The sequence below is a fragment of the Ammodytes marinus genome (genome assembly GCF_949987685.1).
Source record: "Ammodytes marinus genome assembly, contig: scaffold_113, whole genome shotgun sequence".
Lineage (NCBI taxonomy): Eukaryota > Metazoa > Chordata > Actinopteri > Uranoscopiformes > Ammodytidae > Ammodytes > Ammodytes marinus.
In genome coordinates this window covers 5,674-30,000 of record NW_027648440.1, presented here as the reverse complement: position 1 = coordinate 30,000, position 24,327 = coordinate 5,674, and the positions used below count along the sequence as shown (strand labels likewise).

General features: G+C 45.2%; 2 protein-coding genes across 2 annotated transcripts in view; one reads left to right on the top strand and one right to left on the bottom strand.

Moving 5' to 3' along the window:
* LOC307270544 (presenilin-associated rhomboid-like protein, mitochondrial) overlaps positions 1-464 on the bottom strand; it is a 17,560-nt gene extending 17,096 nt beyond the window's left edge. Inside the window, 1 exon segment of the mRNA XM_080054424.1 lies at positions 380-464. Coding sequence (XP_079910550.1) covers positions 380-456 — 77 coding nt within the window. The 5' untranslated portion in view covers positions 457-464.
* Positions 465-2,353: 1,889 nt separating this feature from the next.
* LOC307270541 (nucleotidyltransferase MB21D2) lies at positions 2,354-21,029 on the top strand. The gene is made up of 2 exons (XM_080054422.1): positions 2,354-2,618; positions 19,274-21,029. Exons 1-2 carry the CDS (start codon positions 2,357-2,359, stop codon positions 20,536-20,538), a joined length of 1,527 nt encoding a protein of 508 aa, XP_079910548.1. The 5' UTR covers positions 2,354-2,356; the 3' UTR covers positions 20,539-21,029.
* Positions 21,030-24,327: the final 3,298 nt, after the last annotated feature.

Here is a 24,327-nt window from a genome sequence, read left to right as displayed (position 1 = left end):
GGGTCAATATATTATAAAAACTTAAGATCTTTAAAGCGCGTCTGGGAAAAGGGAGTTTGTTTTGATAACTGTTTGTGTTATAAGTGACACTGACGCAATATTTCATCATTTTTATCACTATTTTAATCACAAATCTAACTCTTGATAATTAAAATACGCAGAAACAGTTGATTGTAGTCAAAACACATTCATAAAATAACCCTAAAATAGTTTAAATGCTTCATGTCCATTTAAAAATAGTCAAGTTAGATCTGTTAGCTCCTTGGCTAGCATTAGAACTAACTGTCATTCAGCACTTCCAGACAAGCTACATTCAGCGGTGTTTGGTGTGAGTGTAAGCCGGAAAAGGTGCTCTCTCTCCCGGCTACAGTGGACTGACCTGCCCGCTCTTATGGGGCTCTGGAGCAAGTCTCCTGCGGTCCTTCTCAGCAGAATAGCGCAACCGGTCCACGCCATAGTGGAGACCGATGACCCCGGAGTGGCGACCCGGGTATAGGACGACTGGTGCCGGGTCAGGGAGGAGGGATAGTGACCCCTGGAGGACATGGGTTGAAACTACACACACACACACACACAAACACACACACCTTTTTTTTTTATTCTTTATTGCAAGTAACTTTAGCAATCATCAAAAAAAGAGGCACATTAGATATAGTTTCACTTATTTATTTATTACATTTTTATATATATTTTTCTCTTTAAACCTGCAGTGTGTAGAATTTTGTGTTTTATTTCCTAGCAGATTTTGTAGAAAGTAATTATAATATCCATAAGTACATTTAATTTAGTGCATAATAGCTGAAAAAAATGTTTTGAATTATTTTTATTTCCCTTAGAAAGGGTCTCATATATGTCCATATTTCTGCATATTTCGGACCAAGGCCTAGTGCCGCCATCTTGAAAGTGTCATAGTTGGAATGTCATCAGGTGCATTGTTTAAAATTTAGAATTGTTCTTGTCCTTGAAGGCCACTGTAGCTTCTGTTATTATTCTAAAGGGGTGGGGTTACCCAGGGAGCGTTGCATTCTAGAACTTTGTAGAACTTACTTGATGATGTCATATTACACACTGCACCTTTACAATCTTCATAATCTTTTTAATATATTTTTTTCTTCTTTTTTGATATTTGATTTTTATTTGAGTTTTTTAAATTTTCATATATTTAAAGGGGCAGTGTGTAATATGACATCATCAAGAAAGTTCTACAAAGTTCTAGAATGCAACGCTCCCTGGGTAACCCCAACCCTTTAGAATAATAACAGAAGCTACAGTGGCCTTCAAGGACAAGAACAATTCTAAATTTTAAACAATGCACCTGATGACATTCCAAAAACATGGATGCCTCCATAAGACTTGCCTGCTCAATGTACAAAATGTAATATTAATATTTGTAATTCTCCGCTCAGGAGGATAATTCAGATTATTGGCAGAGGTGATTTTACACCAATGAGGACATATTTATGAATGAGGATATTGATTTGAGCTAATAAAGTACTTAAAATGTTACACAGTGTACCTTTAAGTTCTTGATTAAATATAGGATATTTATTTTGAAGGCTGTGATCAGCGAAAGTGCAGACAGACAGTAAAAGAAGCAGCATTTATAGCAGTAGCTTCAGAAATAATTGTAAGATCATTGAAAAAAATAAAAATAAAAGTTCACAAATTTGACCAAAATCACAAATAAAAATATGACGTCTAAATAAAAAATCCCATTTACTTGTTTTAAATTTTTTAATTTGAATTTTGTAAATGTTTTTTTTATTTCAAATTTTATTTTGGGGCGTCTGTGTCTCAGGTGGTAGAGCGGGTCGGCTGATGATCAAAGGGTTGGAGGTTCGATCCCCGCCCTGCCACCTGTGTCATGGTTGTTGTGTCCTTGGGCAAGACACTTCACCCACCTTGCCTCGTGTGAATGTTCGATAGTTAGCCTGCTATCGGTGTATGAATGTGTGTGTGAATGGTAACGTGGGAATGGGAACAGGTCTCCCTTGAAAAAAAAGAGTCTTCGGTCTCAATGGGATTTACCTGTATAAATAAAGGTTAAAAAAAAATTAATTTATTATAATTTTTTTTTTCTTTATGAAAGTTAAAATGTTAACTTACATTGTTGGTTACATTTTAACTTTCATTTCATTTTATTGTCTTGAATGTCAGATAATAATTTCCTCATGAACTAAGCAGGACTTTTATTTTGTAGGCGGTGAACAGTCGGAAGTTCCCTCGTTGTTTTCCGATAACTAGCCTATCTGGTGTGGTCTTGCTTCGGCTATACTCGGCTCGACTCGTGCTTTCCCGTAACAGACAGCAGCAGCAGTAGCATTTATAGCAGTGTAGTAGTAAAAAGGGAGGAAAGATGGCGGCCCCTGCGCTCTCCAGTCGGGCTGGGTCGGCTGGCAGCCTCGGAAACAGCCCCACCATGGCAGCGGGGTCTCGTCTGCCTCACGCCGGCTCAGGAGGCTCGAGTGTCGGCCCCGAATTGGACTTTAGGTCGGCGGCTCGCATGGAGGATCTGAACAAACTCATCCAGGATTTCAGCAAACACGACCAGCGCGAGTACGACGATCAACGGGCTCTGGAGATACACACGGCCAAGGATTTCATCTTCTCCATGCTGGGTGAGTGGATGGGTGGATGGGTGGGTAACACACACACACACAGGCTATACACAGACAGACAGATAGACTATTCACACTCATGCTATACACACACACACACACACACACACACACACACACACACACACACACACATACACATAGGCTATACACGCTCACATTCAGAGTCACACTAGCACACACACACACACACACACACACGCACACACACTGTTATTCACAGGGCAAACACGCCCAGCTTTACTGTAAATGCTGTGTTCGTGAGCTGCACTGTGTGTGTGTGTCTGTGTGTGTGTCTGTCTCTCTGCTAGCCTGTGTGTGTGTGTGTGTGTGTGTGTGTGTGTGTGTGTGTGTGTGTGTGTGTGTGTGTGTGTGTGTGTGTGTGTGTGTGTGTGTGTGTGTGTGTGTGTGTCTGCTAGCCTGTGTGTGTGTGTGTGTGTGTGTGTGTGTGTGTCTGCTAGCCTGTGTGTGTGTGTGTGTGTGTGTGTGTCTCTGTCTGTCTGCTAGCCTGTGTGTGTGTGTGTGTGTGTGTGTGTGTGTGTGTGTGTGTGTGTGTGTGTGTGTGTGTGTGTGTGTGTGTGTGTGTGTGTGTCTCTGTATGTCTGCTAGCCTGTGTGTGTGTGTGTGTGTGTGTGTGTGTGTGTGTGTGTGCGTGTGTGTGTGTGTCTGTCTGTCTGCTAGCCTGTGTGTGTGTGTGTGTGTGTGTGTGTGTGTGTGTGTGTGTGTGTGTGTGTGTGTGTGTGTGTGTGTGTGTGTGTGTGTGTGTGTGTGTGTGTGTGTGTGTGTGTGTGTGTGTGTGTGTGTGTGTGTGTGTGTGTGTGTGTGTCTGCTAGCCTGTGTGTGTGTGTGTGTGTGTGTGTGTGCTACAGATGCTTGTTGGAGGCATGAGAGTGATACATCTGATTGATCTGTGCACTGCTCGAGTGACAGGCACCTGCAGCCCAGTGGTGCCTTCAAGGTCTTTAGAATATAATTGGACAAAAACGTTTCATCTGTTGAGCAGTAATGAGTAATGTGCAGAAGAAGAAAAAAATCACACAACCAAGGTCTCCAAAAAATAAAATACTAACAAGGCTGAACATTTGGCACAGTTACATTCCCTGCGTTCCAAATCACATACTCTTTCTCTTTCCTACACTACATACTAAAGTACAGAAGAGTCTTAGTCTTTTTACTACACTACATACTAAAGTACAGAAGAGTTTTAGTCTTTTTACTACACTACATACTAAAGTACAGAAGAGTTTTAGTCTTTTTACTACACTACATACTAAAGTACAGAAGAGTTTTAGTCTTTTTACTACACTACATACTGAAGTACAGAAGAGTTTTAGTCTTTTTACTACACTACATACTAAAGTACAGAAGAGTTTTAGGGCCACAGACAGGAGAGAGAAAAAAAAATCAGATAAGGGAGTTTTTTTTTTATTATGTCAAGAATGAAGACGAATACTCCAAAATGCTATTGGAGTTAGTGGGGCATTTATGTATTTTCAGCATACCACAATTGACGTGCATGTATTGGGACATCCTAAATCTTTTTCTGGCATACTAAATAGTAGGGAAGTATGGGGATTGGAACACAGGGTTCATCTTGACGCTATTTACCCCATAATTATGTAGGCTTTAGTTTGTTGACTTAATCACAGAACATTGTCCCTGAAAAAGAATTCTAAAAGTCTATTAATATTCTTTGGTGCAAAGCCTTGTGCTGTGATCCGTGAAGGTTCATCATTGTGTGTGTGTGTGTGTGTGTGTGTGTGTGTGTGTGTGTGTGTGTGTGTGTGTGTGTGTGTGTGTGTGTGTGTGTGTGTGTGTGTGTGTGTGTGTGTGTGTGTGTGTGTGTGTGTGTGTGTGTGTGTGTGTGTGTGTGTGTGTGTGTGTGTGTGTGTGTGTGTGTGTGTGTGTGTGTGTGTGTGTGTGTGTGCGCGCGTGTGTGTGGACTTTAAACTCTTTTAGTCCGAATCAATCAGAAGGTAAACGGCAGAAATAAAGCGTTCATACTCATAATGCAAAGAGAATTAACCCTGTGTTCCAAATACTTTTTCTTTTAAAGGAGCTATGAGGAACTTTCAAATATCCCAATCATGTACTTACTTTTACTTTTCACTATACTACATACTTGAACATGCTTGTTTGCAAAACGTAAATTGATCTGGTAGGAACTCCTGGTATTTTTTGGAAAGCTGCATTCCCCAAAATGACATAGTGAGAAGGATGTGTGGATGAGGAATACACAGTAAAGGTGCATGAATGCGGTTATCAAATCCAATCAAATCAGTTTTATTTGTATAGCCCAAAATCACAAATAGACATTTGTCTCAGTGGGCTTTACATTCCATACAATATGATACAATATGACACCCTGCCCTTACACCCTTAGCTCGGCTGAGAAAAAACTCCCAGTAAAAAAAACCTTTACCGGGATTTAAAACATTTGAAGAAATCTCAGGGAGAGTCGACAGAGTAAGGGATCCCTCTCCCAGGACGGACATGCTGCAATAGATGTCATAAGTAGAGAAAAATCACGAAGGAGTTTGATCATTGACCAGGTGTTTACATGGTAATACTAAAGTAGGTTATGTGTGTGTGAACTTAAACATCCTCATTTTGGCTTTTTAAGACTGAATTAATCTTCTTCAAGCGTTTGTGTTTGAGAGACGCAGTGTGTTCTGACAGAGTGGGGTCAGCCCTCTGCTTTATATAAAACTTTCCCTGTGTTCCAAATCACATACTCTTTCTTTTTACTACACTACATACTAAAGCACAGAAGAGTTTTAGTCTTTTTACTACACTACATACTAAAGCACAGAAGAGTTTTAGTCGTTTTACTACACTACATACTAAAGTACAGAAGAGTTTTAGTCTTTTTACTACACTACATACTAAAGTACAGAAGAGTTTTAGTATTTTTACTACACTACATACTAAAGTACAGAAGAGTTTTAGTCTTTTTACTACACTACATACTAAAGTACAGAAGAGTTTTAGTCTTTTTACTACACTACATACTAAAGTACAGAAGAGTTTTAGTCTTTTTACTACACTACATACTAAAGTACAGAAGAGTTTTAGGGCCACCACAGACAGGAGAGAGAAAAAGAAATCCGATAAGGAAGATTTATTTTGATAATATCGAGAAATGTCAAGAATAAAGACAAATACTTCAAAATGCTATTGGAGTTAGTGGGGCATTTATGTATTTTCAGCATACTACAATTGACGTGCATGTATTGGGACATCCTTAATCTTTTTCTGGCATACTAAACAGTAGGGAAGTATGGGGATTGGAACGCAGGGTTTATCAGTAGCAGTCATCTTAACAGAAACCGTGTGAGAGGAAGGTGAGATTAAATCTGTGAAAACCCTTCCTGTCCTTATGATGCTCCAGCCGAAAATAGTTCAACACACTTTGCAAAAAAAATTTCCACTTGGCTGAGCTTAATGTAGGTTGTGTTCCGAATCTCATACTTTCTACCATATAGTTTGGTAGAAAAAATATTTAGGATGTCCCGATTCTTATGGCCAGATTTAGGATGGTTAGAAGTACCCGGATGTCCTACTTCATGCGGCCAAGATTGTTAGTGTTGAAAAGTGCATCCTATTTGGGCGATTCTGACCCACAATCCAGTGCGCACGTGAAGTGACGTCACATCGACGAAGCCTCCATATGAAAACAAACGGGGATGCGACGGATATAAAAGCAAGAGGCAAGATCAAGGCGCAATGTTGTGATGAAATAAGAGAGTGAAGTATGTCCCAATAGTATGCCTACTGCATCCTAACTAGATTCTTTTTATCGTCGGATGTAGTATGTAGAATAGAAAAAAGAAAGAGGATGAGATTTGGAACGCAACCGTAGTCTTTAAAGGTGCAGTGCGTTAACAAAATTTGTTATAAAAAGTGTATAGTCTCTTGTTTTTTTAAGAGCTTAGAATGAGCCTTTTATATCTACATACACCTGTTGTTGTTTGCATTGAATATTTTGTATGTATTGTTGTTTTTCCTTTGAATTTTTTTTTGAACTCGACGTCATTGTAAATGAGGGTCACCCCTCAATTGGTCTCTCGAGGATAAATAAAAGTTAAATGAAAAAATGAAACATAGGAGCGGGGCGCTGAGGCCGCCATGTTGCACCGCCATGTTTCTACAGTAGCTCAGAACGGACAAACTTAACCACCATTTATATATTATATAAATAATGGTTTTCTTTTTTGACAGACATAATGTTTTGATAGAGGCTTTATTGATGATCTTTATATACATTTTTTTTGGGCGACTGTGTCTCAGGTGGTAGAGCGGGTCGGCCGATGATCAAAGGGTTGGAGGTTCGATCCCCGCCATGCCACTTGTGTCATGGTTGTTGTGTCCTTGGGCAAGACACTTCACCCACCTTGCCTCGTGTGAATGTCGATAGTTAGCCTGCTATCGGTGTGTGTGAGAATGTGTGTGTGAATGGTAACGTGGGAATGGGAACAGGTCTCCCTTGTAAAAGAGTCTTCGGTCTCAATGGGTTCTATTTCGTTCCTACTGACCGCCAGAGGCGGTGCTTGTAGCACTGGATATTCCATCGCGCGCATGCGCAGGTCGAGATCTTTATACCAACAAAGTCACCTGTGACACCTGGGTGACCCCGGAATGTCTATATATTCCGGAAGTCACCAGAGGATCTGTTCCTTCTATTTTCTCGCGGATTAGCAGGACACACACAGAGCGTGTGTGAGAGATATACCGAATAGCTTTGTCGCAAGTAGCTTGCACCTACGGGTTGGTGCTTCGATCTAACGTCGACCACCAAAGGCTGCGACTGGCAATTGTTTCTACTACGGCTACGGCCGGAGGCAGGGGTGAGTAAGTGTAAGGCTACGCGTGGCCGCCGGCTACCGCGGTAGCTGTCACCTTCCACCTTGCATTATTGAGCTCGTAACAGCCGGCGTCAGCGCCGTGTTATTATTTCGGTCGCGCCGTTGCTTGTGTGCTAAGTCACTAAGGCCGGTGCTGATTGTATGCTCGCTATTATTTTCTAAAGAGAGTGCCAGTGAGCGGCTGGGCTAACGCCGCCACGGTAAGTTCTAATTTTTTTTTGCTAGCTTGCTGCACTGTTGCTTGGGTGCTGTGTCGCCTAGGCCAGTTGCTACTTGATTAGTTGCCAGTGAGCGGCTGGGCTTTACGCCGCCACGGTAAGTTCTAAATTCTTTTTGCTAGCTTTGCTGCACTGCTGCTTGGGTGCTGTGTCGCCTTGGCCAGTTGCTACTTGATTAGTTGCCAGTGAGCGGCTGCGGTTAGCGCCGCCACGGTAAGTTCTAATCTCTTTTTGCTAAGCTTTGCTGCACTGCTGCTTGGGTGCTGTGTCGCCTAGGCCAGTTGCTACTTGATTAGTTGCCAGTGAGCGGCTGGGATAGCGCCTCCACGGTAAGTTCTAATTTATTCTGCTAGCTTTGCTGCACTGCTGCTTGGGTGCTGTGTCGCCTAGGCCAGTTGCTACTTGATTAGTTGCCAGTGAGCGGCTGGGATAGCGCCTCCACGGTAAGTTCTAATTTATTCTGCTAGCTTGCTGCACTGCTGCGTGGGTGCTGTGTCGCCTAGGCCAGTTGCTACTTGATTAGTTGCCAGTGAGCGGCTGGGATAGCGCCGCCACGGTAAGTTCTAATTTATTCTGCTAGCTGTTGCTGCACTGCTGCTTGGGTGCTGTGTCGCCTAGGCCAGTTGCGTACTTCAGTTATCGTTTTGCAGGGGCGTCGTGCTCGGGTGCTCTCGCCTAGGGCGCGATTGCCTAAGCCTGCGTTAATTTGCCTCCAGTAGGCCTAGAGCGGCTGCATAGCCTACTAACTAATTTGCTATTTTCTAATTAGTTACTGAGATAGGGTAATTAAATTTGCCATTATGTCAAGCGCCCATAATTGTGTCATCTGCTTGGCCTCCCTGCAGGCGGAGGATGGCCATGACCAGTGCTCTGCATGTCTGGGGGTTGAGCACCTGAGGGAAGCACTGTCGGATGATCCATGCATGAATTGTAGTTGCATGCCTCATGCACTAAGGCTGGCTAGGCTGGCTGAGGTGGAGGGACTAGGGTTGCCCCCGTCGGGTGCGGGTCCTAGTGGCGCCAAACGGCGCTCCTCTGCAGCTGGGGGACCCCCCGGGAAGTCCCGTAGGGTAGACGATTTGACAAACCAGGTGAGCACGCTATCGGGGGACGTGGCTCAAATCAAAGCCCTCTTGGAGAACCTCCGACGGGCACAGGGGGTACCAGCCGCTGCGTGTGTTCCCGCGGCTGCGCAACTGTCCTATTCAGAGGATGATATGCTGTCTACAGCTGCATCCTGTAGTCTCTTTACAGAGGAGGGAGGACAGATCGACGAGGCGTCCCTGGCTTCTCAGGCTTTCTCCCAGGAGTCGGCGGACAGCTCGGCTAGAGGGCCAGTGCCCGGCCGCTGCACAGTTAGACCAGCCTTGCGTATGGCGCTGGCAAAGCTGGGAGTAGACGAGGCTCCGGTTTCATCTGCACCGGTAAGTGCATTTTTTCCACAGGCCGTTCAACCCTCTGTTTTCATGGTGCCCCCCTCTGAGCCGTACATTGCGGAGCTGCATAGGTGCTGGCCGGAGGCCAAGGCTTGGGCCCATCACTCTGGCGAGAGCAGAGAGCTGGCGGCTATGAGAGACGCTGGGGCTTACGGCTTGGACCGGTTAGCGCCAATTGAGCCAGCGATAGCATCCTTGGTTGTCTCACCAGATGAGGCGCTGAGGGCCGATGCGCGCTGCCCTCGGCCCCAGTGCCGAATTACGGACGAGCTGCTTACCAGAAGCTACGGCATTGCTGCCCGTATGGGCCGTCTCGGGAATTCGCTTTCGCATACCGTTCTGGCTTTGTCCCAGACCATTCAGGGGTCAGAGGTTGATCCCTCAGCTCAGACCCTAAGTGAGATTTCTCTTCAGACGTTTGCTTTTATGACCAGGGAGCTGGGCAGATTAATGTCAACAATTACGTTGGCGCGCCGCCAGGTTTGGCTGGCGCAGTCCCCCCTGTCGGAGGTGTGTCGTCGGACCCTCCGGTCTCTTCCGGTTGTGCCAGGCCAGACGTTTGGGCCAGCTGCACTTCAGGCCCTGGAGCGGAGTGTGCAGGCTGGCCAGGCCAGCCAGCAATTTGCGAGTTTGCGGCGGCCACCGCCACCTTATTACAGACCAGGGGCCCCTGTGGTACCCTGTGCCAATCGCCCTCGACCACGTCCAGCTGGACGAGCAAGGGGCCAGCGTTTCTCCGAGCAGGTTGGCAGGCGCCGTTCCACCGCGCCGCCGCCACGGGAGGCATTTCAGGCGCCAAGAGACCCAGCACCAAGAGGCCCGGCGCCCAGCCGCCGCCCCCCCCCCAAGGCCCCTAGGGGCAGGGGGGGTAGGTACTGAAGATCAAGGGCCGGCCGTCGGACGTTTTTCTCAGCAGCACCTGGACTACTGGGAAGAACAGACCACAGACCCGTGGATGGTGTCCACGCTGTCCAACGGGTACACACTACAATTCCGACGCCGGCCCCCAACTTTCAGCGGGATCAGACTTACTGTGGTCAAAGATCCCGGCAGATCCCTGGTCCTGACCCAGGAAGTGGCCACCCTCCTGGGGAAGGGTGCCATCGAGGTAGTAGAGCCACAGGAACAGCTCAAGGGGTTCTACTCAACCTACTTTCTGGTACCGAAGAAGGGTGGCGGGTTTCGCCCCATTCTGGACTTGAGACGGCTGAATCGGTACCTCAAGGTCTTTTCCTTCCACATGCTGCGTGTTGCAGATGTCCTCCGGGCTATCGCTCCGGGGGACTGGTTCGTGTCGATAGACCTGAAAGACGCCTACTTTCATGTCCCTATTTCACAGCGTCACAGGCGGTTCCTCCGCTTCGCATTTCTGGGCAAGGTGTACCAATTCAAGGTCCTTCCATTCGGGCTGTCTCTGGCCCCACGTATATTTACAAGGTGTGTGGCAGCAGCCCTGTCCCCATTACAGGCCGGCGGTATGGCGATATTGCCGTACCTAGACGACTGGCTAATCATTTCCCCAACTCGGGAGCAGGCAGTCAGGGACACAGCCAGGCTCCTCAGCCATGTGGATCGGCTTGGCCTCACGGTCAACTTTTCCAAGAGCAACCTTACACCATGTCGGGTGGTGAGTTATCTGGGGCTGGTGCTCGACTCGGTGGACATGCGAGCCTGCCTCTCTCCAAAGCGCGTCGCTACCATTCTGCAGCTACTACAGCGCTTCAGGCGGGGGAGGTTGCTGGCATACGGCCTCTTCCTGCGACTGATTGGTATGCTGGCCGCGGCATCCGGCGTGGTCCCGCTAGGCCTTCTCAGGTTGCGGCCTCTGCAGATCTGGGCCAATGGTCTCCACTTGGACCCCAAGTGGCAGAAACACAAGATGGTCAGGGTATCTGGGCAGTGCCTTTTGGCCCTCCGACCCTGGAGAGAGAGGGCGTACCTGATTGCGGGGGCGCCCTTAGGGAGGCTGGCTTCCTGGCGGGAGGTCGTAGAGACAGACGCCTCCCTTACCGGCTGGGGCGCAGTATGGCGCCACAGGACTGTCAGAGGCCAGTGGGATTCCCAGCAGAGGCTGGAGCATATAAATGTGTTGGAACTCCTTGCGGTGTTCTTGGCTCTAAAGCACTTCCTTACAGTTCTGAGAAACCGGCATGTTCTCGTCCGGACAGACAACATTTCCACTGTCTACCACGTCAACCACCAGGGGGGCACCAGATCGAGGCGGAACCTGCGGGTCGCGCAGGGACTCCTTACATGGGCGTTCCCCCATTTCCTAAGCCTGAGGGCTGCCCATGTTCCAGGTGTCCAGAACATAGCGGCAGACCTTCTCTCTCGCCAAGGGCCACCCTCCGGGGAGTGGATGCTCCATCCGGAGGTGGTGGGCATGATTTGGGACAGGTATGGCAGGGCAGTGGTAGATCTCTTTGCTTCCGAAGAGACGACCCACTGTCCCCTCTGGTTCTCCGTGATGGAGAGGACCAGCCCCTTAGGACAGGACGCTCTGGCTCATGCTTGGCCAGACAGCCTGCTCTATGCATTTCCTCCAATTCCCCTTATACTGGCAACACTGGACAGAGTCCAGCGTGGCGGTCACAGCCTACTTCTGGTGGCCCCACATTGGCCAGGGAGGCTGTGGTTCCCAGCATTGCTGAAACTCCTCAACGGAGAGGCTTGGCGCCTTCCAGAGAGACAGGATCTTCTGTCTCAGGTCGGCGGGCGTATATGGCACACAAATCCGGGGCGCCTGCGGCTGTGCGTGTGGCCCCTGAGAGCCAGGACCCACTGCTGACGTCTTGCGACCAGTCGGTGGTCCGTACCATTTTTAGTGCTAGAGCACCCTCCACTAGGTTGCTCTATGCAAACAGGTGGAAGTTGTTTTCACAGTGGTGCGTGACACAAGGCGAGGTCCCGGAGACTTGCTCGGTGGTGGTGATACTGAACTTTCTGCAGTCTGTGTTGGACAACAACAGGGCTGCTTCGACCCTGCGCGTTTATGTGGCTGCAATCTCGGCTGCACATGCAAGGGTTGATAGCCAGACGGTAGGATCCCACTACCTAGTCAGGCAGTTTCTAAAGGGAGCCCAGAGGCTTCGACCACCACGACCCCTGAGGGCACCATCATGGGACTTGCAAGTGGTTCTGAGGTCCTTATGTCTGCCCCCATTTGAGCCACTAAGTCAGGCAGATCTGACGCGGCTGTCTATGAAAACGGCTTTCCTTCTCGCCGTTGCAACTGCGAAACGGGTCGGTGAACTCCATGCCTTGTCAGTGAGCCAGGCGTGTATGCGCTGGCACGCAGATGGGTCAGGAGTGGTGCTCTGGCCGAATCCATCCTTCCTGCCCAAACGTTTGTCTCCCCATCACGCAAACCAACCAATTGAGTTGGCTGCTTTCAATCCCCCAGGCTCTCCGGGGGGTGCAGAGGGAGTGTCAAACCCGCTGTGCCCGGTGCGGGCGCTTAGGGCGTATGTTGAAGCGACAACCAGCTTACGTAAGACAGATAACCTCTTTGTCTGTTACGGGGGCTGCAGGAAAGGGGCTGCCCTGTCCAAGCAGAGACTCTCTCACTGGATTGTGGATCTAGTGTTGAATGCATATAGAGCACAGGGGCTCCCTGTGCCCTTGGCCGTTAAGTGCCACTCTACCAGGAGTATGGCTACGTCATGGGCGGCCTTGAAGGGGGTTCCTCTTCAGGACATCTGCTCCGCGGCTACATGGTCTTCATCATGTACGTTTGCGCGGTTCTACAGAGTGAATGTCGCTGCTCCTCATCCGGTGGCGACGGCTGTCCTGTTGATGGCTGCTAGCCCTTAAGTGGTGAGTACTCTTCGTGACCTTTTTGGTATAAGTCATCCAGTGCTACAAGCACCGCCTCTGGCGGTCAGTAGGAACGAAATAGAACGATAGTTACGTATGTAACTACGGTTCTATGAGTTCCGGATGACCGCCAGAGTTCTCTGTCACTCAGACTTCTCAGACACCGCGAGAAGATCCAGTGGAACAGATCCTCTGGTGACTTCCGGAATATATAGACATTCCGGGGTCACCCAGGTGTCACAGGTGACTTTGTTGGTATAAAGATCTCGACCTGCGCATGCGCGCGATGGAATATCCAGTGCTACAAGCACCGCCTCTGGCGGTCATCCGGAACTCATAGAACCGTAGTTACATACGTAACTATCGATTTACCTGTAGAAATAAAGGATAAAAAAAATAAAAAATAATTGACAGATGAAAGTGAAATTGTGGGAAATTTTTTAAGAGAAAAAATAGTATTTTTTATTTTATTTAGACACTTTAGATGTATTGTAGCTATTCTTAACAAAAGTGTGATAGTAAAACGGGGTAGACAATTAATGCTTTTTCAAATCTTCATACTCAGCTATCCAGTTTAGCGTAAACTGTTTCAGCATTCACACGCATTTTCAGCAGGAGATGCATTTTCTTACAATGAATACAAAACCCCTCTACATGTGAAAGCCTGATCATTTGTTAAAAAAATGATATATATATATTATTTAGACACTTTAGATTTATTTTATTTTAATGTTTATTTGACAGGGACAATACATACAACATTGCCACAAAAAATGGGAAAATGTGATGCATATAAGACGTCTAGCTTCAGCTAATTTGCAGTCTTTGTCCCTGGGTCAGGCTTTAAAATACAATCAAAGATACTAAATACAATAAATGCAGTGATAGAGATACAGTGAATAATACAATTAATAGGAACCATGAGTCAATACACACAGCTGTAGTTATACATTTCAGATTAAAACACAATTAAAGATATATTGTAGCTTTTCTGAACAAAATTGTGATGGAAAAATGGGGTAGGCAATTAATACAAAACCCTCTCCACGTGAAAGCCCGTATCCTAGTGTCCCAAACAGGGGTCAGCCAGCCTGGGACCTCTCACACAACAGAACAGTGTCTGTCTGTCCACTTCACAACAGCTCAGGAATGCAAATATCAGCCAGGACGTTTTTGAGTCTTTTCACTTCGCTGTTAGTTCATCAGAGCAGAAAACCAGGACAAACCGGTCCAGTCAGTCCCTGCGTTCCATATCACATACTCTTTCTTTTTACTACACTACATACTAAAGTACAGAAGAGTTTTAGTCTTTTTACTACACTACATACTAAAGTACAGAAGAGTTTTAGTCTTTTTACTACACTACATACTAAAGTACAGAAGAGTTTTAGTCTTTTTACTACACTACATACTAAAGTACAGAAGAGTTTTAGTCTTTTTACTACACTACATACTAAAGTACAGAAGATTTTTTGGGCCACAGACAGGAGAGGAAAAAAAATCTGAAAAGGAATTTTATTTTTCATTATGTCGAGAAATGTCAAGAATAAAGAAAAATTCTCCAAATTGCTATTGGAGTTAGTGGGGCATTTATGTATTTTCAGCATAAAACAATTGACGTGCATGTATTGGGACATCCTAAATCTTTTTCTGGCATACTAAATAGTAGGGAAGTATGGGGATTGAAACGCAGGGTAAATGTTTGGGGTTTGGGTGAACACTGAACACACAAAGCCCTATTCCCCGGGAAGCAGCTCATACTCTTTGAGGTTCCATTGCTTACCCAAAAACTGACCCACATACCATTTTTTTATTTATTTTTTAATTTTTTAAAACAATTATTTATTTTTTAACCTTTATTTATACAGGTAAATCCCATTGAGACCAGAGACTCTTTTTCAAGGGAGACCTGTTCCCATTCCCACGGTACCATTCTCACACACACACACACATTCATACACCGATAGCAGCAGGCTAACTATTGACATTCACACGAGGCAAGGTGGGTGAAGTGTCTTGCCTTTTAAATGTCATTGTACAGCCAGACCAATCCAGTCTAAATGTTTGGGTGAAACACTCAGTGCAGCTACATGGCACAACTAGATTGGATTAAGACTAGACACTCGAACGGACCATGTCACTTGTCTGAGTATACATGGCCTTTCGGAAATCGGACAAATGGCTGTCTCCACTATGTTAGGTGTTCTTATCCGACTTCTCTTGTCCGAAGTAGATCGGATAAAGGTGTTTACATGCCAGGGTTCAACATAACTTTTTTTTCCTACTGGCCCGCCGGGCCAGTGGATCCGAGTTTTACTGGCCCCTTGTATATTTTCACTGGCCCTGCACACACTTTTTTTTTCTTCATAATTTAGTGTCAATAATTATAATACCTGTATTAGAAAAATAAAGAAAGATAACCAGATCTAAAGGGAATATCTATACTGTAACAGTATAGATATTCCCTTTAGATTTGGTTATTTTTCTTTTAGGTAATTATATGAAATGTTGATATTGCTCATACACATAATATAAAACCAGACAAACATATTGAATTAGAAGCCTACAACTGAAAGTATGTTGAAAGAGTCGGCCAGTATTTTAAAGTCCAGTAGTTTGATGGTTGTTTTTATTCTTGAATTTGGGCAGTTTAATGAATAGTTCACCTGCAGAAGTCATGTTCAAACATAAAAAAAAAAATAAGAGATGAAGGTCTGATCAGTCTTTGTGGTGTGGTAGGCTGTTTTTATTACTTTCTCTATATTTCATTTTATTTCATTTAACTTTTATTTATCCTCGAGAGACCAATTGAGGGGTGACCCTCATTTTCAATGACGTCGAGTTCAAACAAATTCAAAGGAAAAACAACAATACATACACATATGCATTAGGGATGTGAATGTGTCGACCGAATGACCGGTTTTCCACTTGCGCTCAAGTTGACTTTAAAAATAGAATAGAAATCCGAAAATCTGTGGGCTATGCAGTTTTTTTAATGGGATATTTCACCGTGTACGGTTCACGTCTGGTCGTGAGCGCGCTGCAGGAGTGTCACTTCTCCATGAAGTGTCAGCTTCACATAAGAGTCCGGTGTGGGACCATTTTTTCAAACTATTGATAAAAAACAATGCAGTGCAAAATATGCAGCATACGTTAAACGCTCGTCTAAGACTATGACGTTAAATCACCTTAGAAACACACAATGCCTTCGTCCGATCACAGCAGCGTTTCACCGTGTGATCTCGCCAGCGAGTGAGCCGCCGCGCAGATGAGCTGTGGTTTGTGGCTAAAATAATAACCGGGGATATTCTCCCCGTTAGCGATTTCAATGGGAAAGACTTCCGCGATCTGATTGAATGTCTCGAGCCTGAAAACACACGCATCGGTTGTCCACTGGCCTTTCATTAAAAAATATATTTTATATTAGGTTTATTATATTGAGTCTTAAATAAACACTGCTTTCATTCCGACTCTCAACGCGCATTTCAATGAACCATGATGTAGTCTACAAAAAGATACTGAACTGTGATTGGCCAGTCACTGGCCCGGGCGGGACAGTGACTGGCCAATCAACTTGCCCTGCATATGATTTTACTGGCCCCGGGCCATCGGGCTATACGTTATGTCGAACCCTGCATGCAGTTTAAAAGTCCTGTTGAGGTCTTATTCGTTTAGTTACCCGATTATGAGTCTGCATGTAACCGCACTGACTGAACACAATGACCGATCCTTTGGGATGCAGCTCATACTCTTTGGGGTTCAAAACCTTCACAAAAACTGACCCAAATACGACATGGTCCATTAAATCTTCCAAAATAAAATAAAAAAATATATAAAAGTAATTTCTTTTGTTTTTTCAGTTTTTCTAGTGTGCACTAAAAACATCAAGACTGGTGTTAGTTTTTCCTATTTTCAGAATGGAAAAAAATGTACAGTATCTCACAAAAGTGAGTACACCCCTCACATTTCTTCAAATATTTCATTATATCTTTCCATGGGACAACACTGAAGAAATGACACTTTGATACAATGTAAAGTAGTCAGTGTACAGCTTGTATTACAGTGTAAATTTACTGTCGCCTCAAAATAACTCGACACACAGCCATTAATGTCTAAACTGCCGGTTACAAAAGTGAGTACACCCCTAAGAAAAAATGTCCAAATTGGGCCCAAAGTGTCAATATTTTGTGTGGCCACCATTATTTTCCAGCACTACCTTAACCCTCATGGGCATGGAGTTCACCAGAGCTTCACAGGTTGCCACTGGAATCCTCTTCCCCTCATTCATGACAACATCACGGAGCTGGTGGATACTGGAGACCTTGCGCTCCTCCATCTCCTGTTTTAAGAAGCCCCAAAGATGCTCAATAGGGTTTAGGTCTGGGGACATGCTTGGCCAGTCCATAACCTTTACCCTCAGCTTCTTTAGCAAGGCAGTAGTCGTCTTGGAGGTGTGTTTGGGGTCGTTATCATGCTGCAATACTGCCCTGCGGCCCAGTTTAAGAAGGTTGAGTGCACGTTTTCAGCGTCATACCAAGAGGTTGGCTTTGGAAAATTGACGTATGAGTGCTGCCAGCATTACTGCAGGGCTTGAAGGGGTGGGGGGTCAACCTGTCAGTGTTCAGACCATACGCCACACACTGCATCATACTGGTCTGCATGGCTGTCGTCCGAGAAGGAAGCCTATTCTAAAGATGATGCAAAATAAAGCCCACAAACAGTTTGCTGAAGACAAACAGACTACGGACATGGATTACTGCAACCATGTCCTGTGGTCTGATGAGACCAAGATACATTTATTTGGTTCAGATGGTGTTAAGAGTGTGGAGCGGCAACCAGGTGAGGAGTACAAAGAAAAGTGTGTATTGCCTATAGTCAAGCATGGTGGTTGGAGTGTCATGGTCTGGGGCTGCATGAGTGCTGCCAGTACTGGGGATCTACAGTTCATTGAATTCTAACATGTACTGTGACATACTGAAGCAGAGCATGATCCCCTCCCTTCATAAACTGGGCCGCAGGGCAGTATTGCAGCATGATAACGACCCCAAACACACCTCCAAGACGACCACTGCCTTGCTAAAGAAGCTGAGGGTAAAGGTTATGGACTGGCCAAGCATGTCTCCAGACCTAAACCCTATTGAGCATCTTTGGGGCTTCTTAAAACAGGAGATGGAGGAGCGCAAGGTCTCCAGTATCCACCAGCTCCGTGATGTTGTCATGAATGAGGGGAAGAGGGTTCCAGTGGCAACCTGTGAAGCTCTGGTGAACTACATGCCCATGAGGGTTAAGGTAGTGCTGGAAAATAATGGTGGCCACACAAAATATTGACACTTTGGGCCCAATTTGGACATTTTAACTCAGGGGTGTACTCACTTTTGTAACCGGCAGTTTAGACATTAATGGCTGTGTGTCGAGTTATTTTGAGGGGACAGTAAATTTACACTGTTATATAAGCTGTACACACGCTACTTTACATTGTATCAAAGTGTCATTTATTCAGTGTTGTCCCATGAAAAGATATAATGAAATATTTGAAGAAATGTGAGGGGTGTACTCACTTTTGTGAGATACTGTATATTCCTCAAAGTTAAAGGTGCAGTGTGTAATATGACATCATCAAGAAAAGTTCTAGAAAGTTCTAGAATGCAACACTCCCTGGGTAACCCCACCCCTTTAGAATAATAACAGAAGCTACAGTGGCCTTCAAGGACAAGAACAATTCTAAATTCTAAACAATGCACCTGATGACATTCCAAAAACATGGATTCCTCCATAAGACTTGCCCTCTCAATGTAGAAAATGTAATATTAATATTTGTAATTCTCCGCTCAGGAGGATAATTCAGATTATTGGCAGAGGTGATTTTACATCAATGAGGACATATTTATGAATGAGGATATTGATTTTAGCTAATAAATTACTTAAAATGTTACACAGTGTCCCTTTAAGTAAATCTTAGTAAGAGACTGTATTAGGTTTTGATGTTCAGTTCAGCCACCACTAGTTTTACAAATCACACCCTCCTGTCCGGTGTCGGGGGTCGAACCAGCGACCTTGTGGTTTCTAGTTGGCCCTCTTCTCCTCGAGTCCATCCTACCACCCTTTAATATGATCTGTCCTTCTTTATCTAATCACGTCTCTCCTCCTCTGTGTTGTAGGAATGGTCTTGTACCTGTGCAAATGGCAATAAACATATTCTATTATATTCTATTCTAGGAATGGTCAAGAAGTTGGAATTTCACAATACGTGTCCGCCTTGCTATTAAATTATGTTTTTGTCCTTCTTTATCTAATCACGTGTCTCCTCCTCTGTGTTGTAGGGATGGTGCAGAAGTTGGACCAGAAGCTCCCCGTGGCTAACGAGTATCTCCTTCTCTCTGGAGGGGTTCGAGAAGGTGTGGTGGACATGGATTTAGACGAACTGAGTGTGTACGCCCGCGGCACCGACTACGATATGGACTTTACCCTGCTGGTCCCCGCGCTGAAACTACACGATCGCAACCAGCCCGTCACCTTAGACATGAGGCACTCGGCACTGGGTCACTCCTGGCTTAGTTTGCGCCTGTTCGACGAAGTCACCATCAACAAGTGGAAAGACTGCTGCACGATAGTCGACCACATCAACGGATCCACCAACTATTTCTTCAGTCCGACGATGGTGGCCGACTGGTTCTATCAATCCATCTCTCTGGTGCTCTCCGAGGTCCAGAAGAAGCCCCAGCGCGGGATGCCGAGAGTGGAGAAAGTCGAGAGAAACGGCACCATCATATCGGTGATTCTCGGCGTCGGTAGCAGCCGAATGCTTTACGATATTGTCCCCGTGGTGTCGTTTAAAGGCTGGCCGGCGGTCGCTCAAAGCTGGCTCATGGAGAACCATTTCTGGGATGGGAAGATCACGGAAGAGGAGGTGATAAGCGGGTTTTACCTGGTGCCCGCTTGCTCCTACAAGGGCCGCAAAGAAAACGAATGGCGCTTGTCGTTTGCCCGCAGCGAAGTCCAGCTGAAGAAGTGCATTTCGTCCAGTCTGATGCAAGCGTACCAGGCCTGTAAAGCCATCATCATCAAGCTGCTATCGCGCCCCAAAGCCATCAGCCCTTACCACCTGCGTAGCATCATGCTTTGGGCCTGCGATCGCCTCCCTGCAAACTACCTAACCCAGGAAGACTTCTCGGCGCATTTCCTCTTGGGCTTGATCGATGATTTGCAGCACTGTCTCGTCAACAAGATGTGTCCCAACTACTTCATCCCGCAGTGCAACATGTTGGAGCATCTGTCGGACGAGACGGCCATGCTACACGCGCGTAAACTCTCCTCGGTTCGATCGGATCCCACCGAACATCTCCGCACCACCATCGAACACGCCAAGGCCGCCAATAGGCTGACCGTGGATCTGCAGTGGCGTGGGAGTGCCAGTAACCTGCCGTCGCCGCAGTCCGATGCAGGCGGGGAGAACCAGCCAGACGATCGGCTAGCGAAGAAGCTGCAGCAGCTAGTGACCGAGAATCCTGGGAAGTCCATCTCGGTGTTTATCAACCCGGATGACGTGACGCGACCGCACTTCCGCATCGACGACAAATTCTTCTGAGAGACTGAGAGAAACATTTGACCTTTCCCCAGGCCTCCTTAACTTCTCTTCCTTTTCCTCCTATTCTACTGAGCCTGGGTGAGATAAGAGTGATCTAGAGATAATCCCATTCGTTTCTAACCTACAAATCAGTCTGGGCGCTCTCCTATCTCTGTGGCTGTCTGTTAGTGGAAGGCAGCCCCTGATTGGTTCATGTAGTCATTAATCAATCTAGCCTCCAGTCAGACCGGACCCTCCCCACTTTCTGTCTGTCTGTTAGTGGAAGGCAGCACCTGATTGGTTCATGTAGTCATCAATCTAGCCTCCAGTCAGACCGGACCCTCCCCACTGTCTGTCTGTTAGTGGAAGGCAGCCCCTGATTGGTTCATGTAGTCATTAATCAATCTAGCCTCCAGTAAGACCGGACCCTCCCCACTTTCTGTCTGTCTGTTAGTGGAAGGCAGCCCCTGATTGGTTCATGTAGTCATTTTCATCAACACAGATCCACAAATAAGATGTGTGATATGGCTGGTCCTAAGAGGCTAGATTGACGGCTAAATTAACCAATCAGAAGCTGTCTTCCACTATAAGGGGCAAACGTTAGGTCTGAACTTGGGCCCTTATTTTCCCTCTGCCATTTTTTAAGATTATTTTGGGCATTCTTGCTTTATTAGACAGTGTAGAGAGACAGAGTTGAAATGGGGCAAAGAGGGGAATGACATGCAGAGAACTGACTCGGGCTGGATTCGAACCCGGGTCTGCTGCGAAGCCTGGGCTTAGGGGGGGAATGCTCTACCCACTGCGCCCAAGCATCCCCACCCTCGGCCATTTTTGACCAACTCTTCCCCACAAATATTGGAGAAAGTCCAGACACATCTGTGGGGGAGAAACCAGTGTAAACATCGCTCTAGATCAGTCTTGTCTTGACTATAGGCTTCTACACTTCCCCCTCTACTCGCCTGGTGCCCCCTCCTCCTCTGAAACTTTATTTTTTAACATTTTTTTTATGTTTATTCTGCCACAGAGTGAAGTGAGGTGATCGTGTAGTTGTGTCTGGTCCGCCACAATTTTTTTATTTTTTTATTTTTATTTTTCTATTCCCCTTCCCCTCTTCCCCCTTTTCTCTCTTTCACTGTGTGCCCTGTGTGTTTTTTTCTAAACCTGCTCAATGCCTTTTAAATAGACAAGCTGAAATAGCAGCAGGTTGACTTTAACTTTTAAAATGGAGGATGAGGCAAAAATCCACCTTTTCAAAATGGAAGTGCTGTTCCTATGAAATGGTTAAATGTTCAGGAATCCTGGAAATGAGACGGAAAGACAGCAACTCTAAAAAAAAAAAAAGAAGGGAAGATTCAAGATTAAAGCTGGGGTATATGATTGATTTCTGATTGGTCAAAGTTAACATGAGCTGTAACACTTTGACCAATCAGAGCGAGGCTTCGATTCTCTGTTCTTATTGGCTGTTGGGACTGTCCATTCACTGTTGGCACGACTTTGTTGGTGTAGAGCGTGTCAGGGAGGGACCATAGGGGAGGGACCAAAGAGAACAAGTGGAGCGGTTGAGGTATTTGGATTCAAATCTCTATCCCAACTGCCATTTGTCTCCCCAAATCCTCCACCCCAGCTTTAAATGGCAGAATAAATAAATAATTAAAAATGATCAGACTCTCATACAAAACAACAGACATATCAATAAAACACAGACATCAGTCGAATTAATGAAGAAAGTGCTGGAAGCTTCTGTTAAGTCTAATTTGGCTTCACTAAGGCAGTGTATAGGTCTGTAGTAATCCGATAAGGACACTAAATACTTAGAAGGGCACTAGATTTTAGAGTAACACCACAAACGTATGAATTATGATTTTATCTAACACTATTAGTACACGATGAAAATGTGAAACTTCTTGAATATTTTCTCAGAATTTCGAACTTAAGAGAATGTCGAAACCATGAGATCTTACCTGATATATGCAAAGCCCATTGTTAGTGTGAGACAATGTCAATTAAAATGTTCAGATTTTAGTATCTTGAAAAGGTACTAACTTGCAACAATTAAATCATAGGAAACGGTCTCGTATTTCGAAGATATTAGGTTCATTATGAGATACAAGTCGTCTTAACTAAGGGCTTATTTCTCAGTATCTTACACTGTAATTTACAGCTCTGGAAAAAATTAAGAGACCACTCCAAATGTTCAGTGTCTCTTGTTTTACTCTTTATAGGCACATGTTTGAGTAGAATGAACATCTTGGTTTTATAATATAAACTACTGACAACTTTTCTTCCAAATTCCAATACATTTGTTGTCATTAAAGAGCATTTTCAAGAAGTTATGTGGAGATGAAGATTGAAGAAAAAATCCAGATTGGTCTTTTAATTTTTTCCAGAGCTGTAGATTCAGGATTTTGGGGGAGGGGGAGGGGGGGGGGTGCCCAAAGAAAAAGTCTCAATCCCAGGAATTAAAAAACAGTGGATATCCGTTTGAAGGTGGATTTTGGTCCCTCTAAAGAATGTCTTACTCCCCCGTGTGGGGGGCGATGGTACTAACGTCTTAGAAACTAAAACTGTAAATAGTGAAAAACATTAAAGGCCTACTTCACCGGTTTGAATATGAAGGTGTATTGAATTCTGAGATCCTATGTAGTATAAATGTGCGAAAAAAAATTAAAATCGGTTCATCCTAGCCTGAGAAAAGGCAGAACGAGTGTTTTTTTTAACCCTATATTTCTCTTTCTGCCTTTTCTCAGGCTAGGATGAACCGATTTTAATTTTTTTTGCACATTTATACTACATAGGATCTCAGAATTCAATACACCTTCATATTCAAACCGGTGAAGTAGGGCTTTAACTGACGAACTGACTCAAATGTGTAGACGGATAGAGACCGATGATGATGTGTGGACTACTTTTATTTCGTCTAATTTTGCACAGAATGTAAAAAACAAAACACTTTTTCCTTGTGATGGTTGGACGTTGTGTTCGCCCTGATTTCTGAAAAGAAGATGCCTCATATCCGTAGATAGACAGGTGACACTGCTGGAGAATGGTCTTAATGCACCAGTTTAAATTGCTATTAAAGGTGCAGTCAGTGATTCTGGAGAACGCTTTTTGTCAAAATCACTTTTAGTCAAAATCTGGAAATTTTTCCTCGCCATACTGTGTGCTGAAAAAAAATCCAGGTTAACTTAATACACAGACTAGGCTCTGAAAAACACCCCGTTTACAGAGCCTAGGCTGTGTATTAACCCTGGATGCTTATCAGCGCACACACAGTACAGACAGGTAGCGTGGATCATGAGGAGATATTCACTGATTTTGACAAAGTGATCTTGACAACAAGCGTTCCTCCAGAATAGCTGACTACACCTTTTTTCACAGGTGGAAAAGCACTAAGTACACAGTGATACTGCAGTCAGGCTTGATTGGTCTCTCTGGTTCGTTTTGTGCTGACCGGCGCTAATACTTAATGGGGTTTGATTCTACAGAAGATAACCTGGCACAGTTCCCGGTGAAAAGTCTTATTTTTTCAACACCCAAATAGAACGGAGGGCTGAATGATGAGAAAATTGGTGATCCGAAAATGAAATAAAATAATGTCTAAATTGGTGATTTTTTACGCCTCGTTCGCACTGCAAATCGCCAAAACTTTTTCTTTTCATTATGAGGTGAACCCTGTGTCCTGTTTGTCGCCGCCTAAATTTTAAAGTCAACTTCTGGAAGCAAATGGAGGTCCAACTTTTATGCAAATATCGTCGAAGAAACTGTAGTTGGGCAAATCAACCTCATTTGTTGTTCAGAAACTGAGCATTA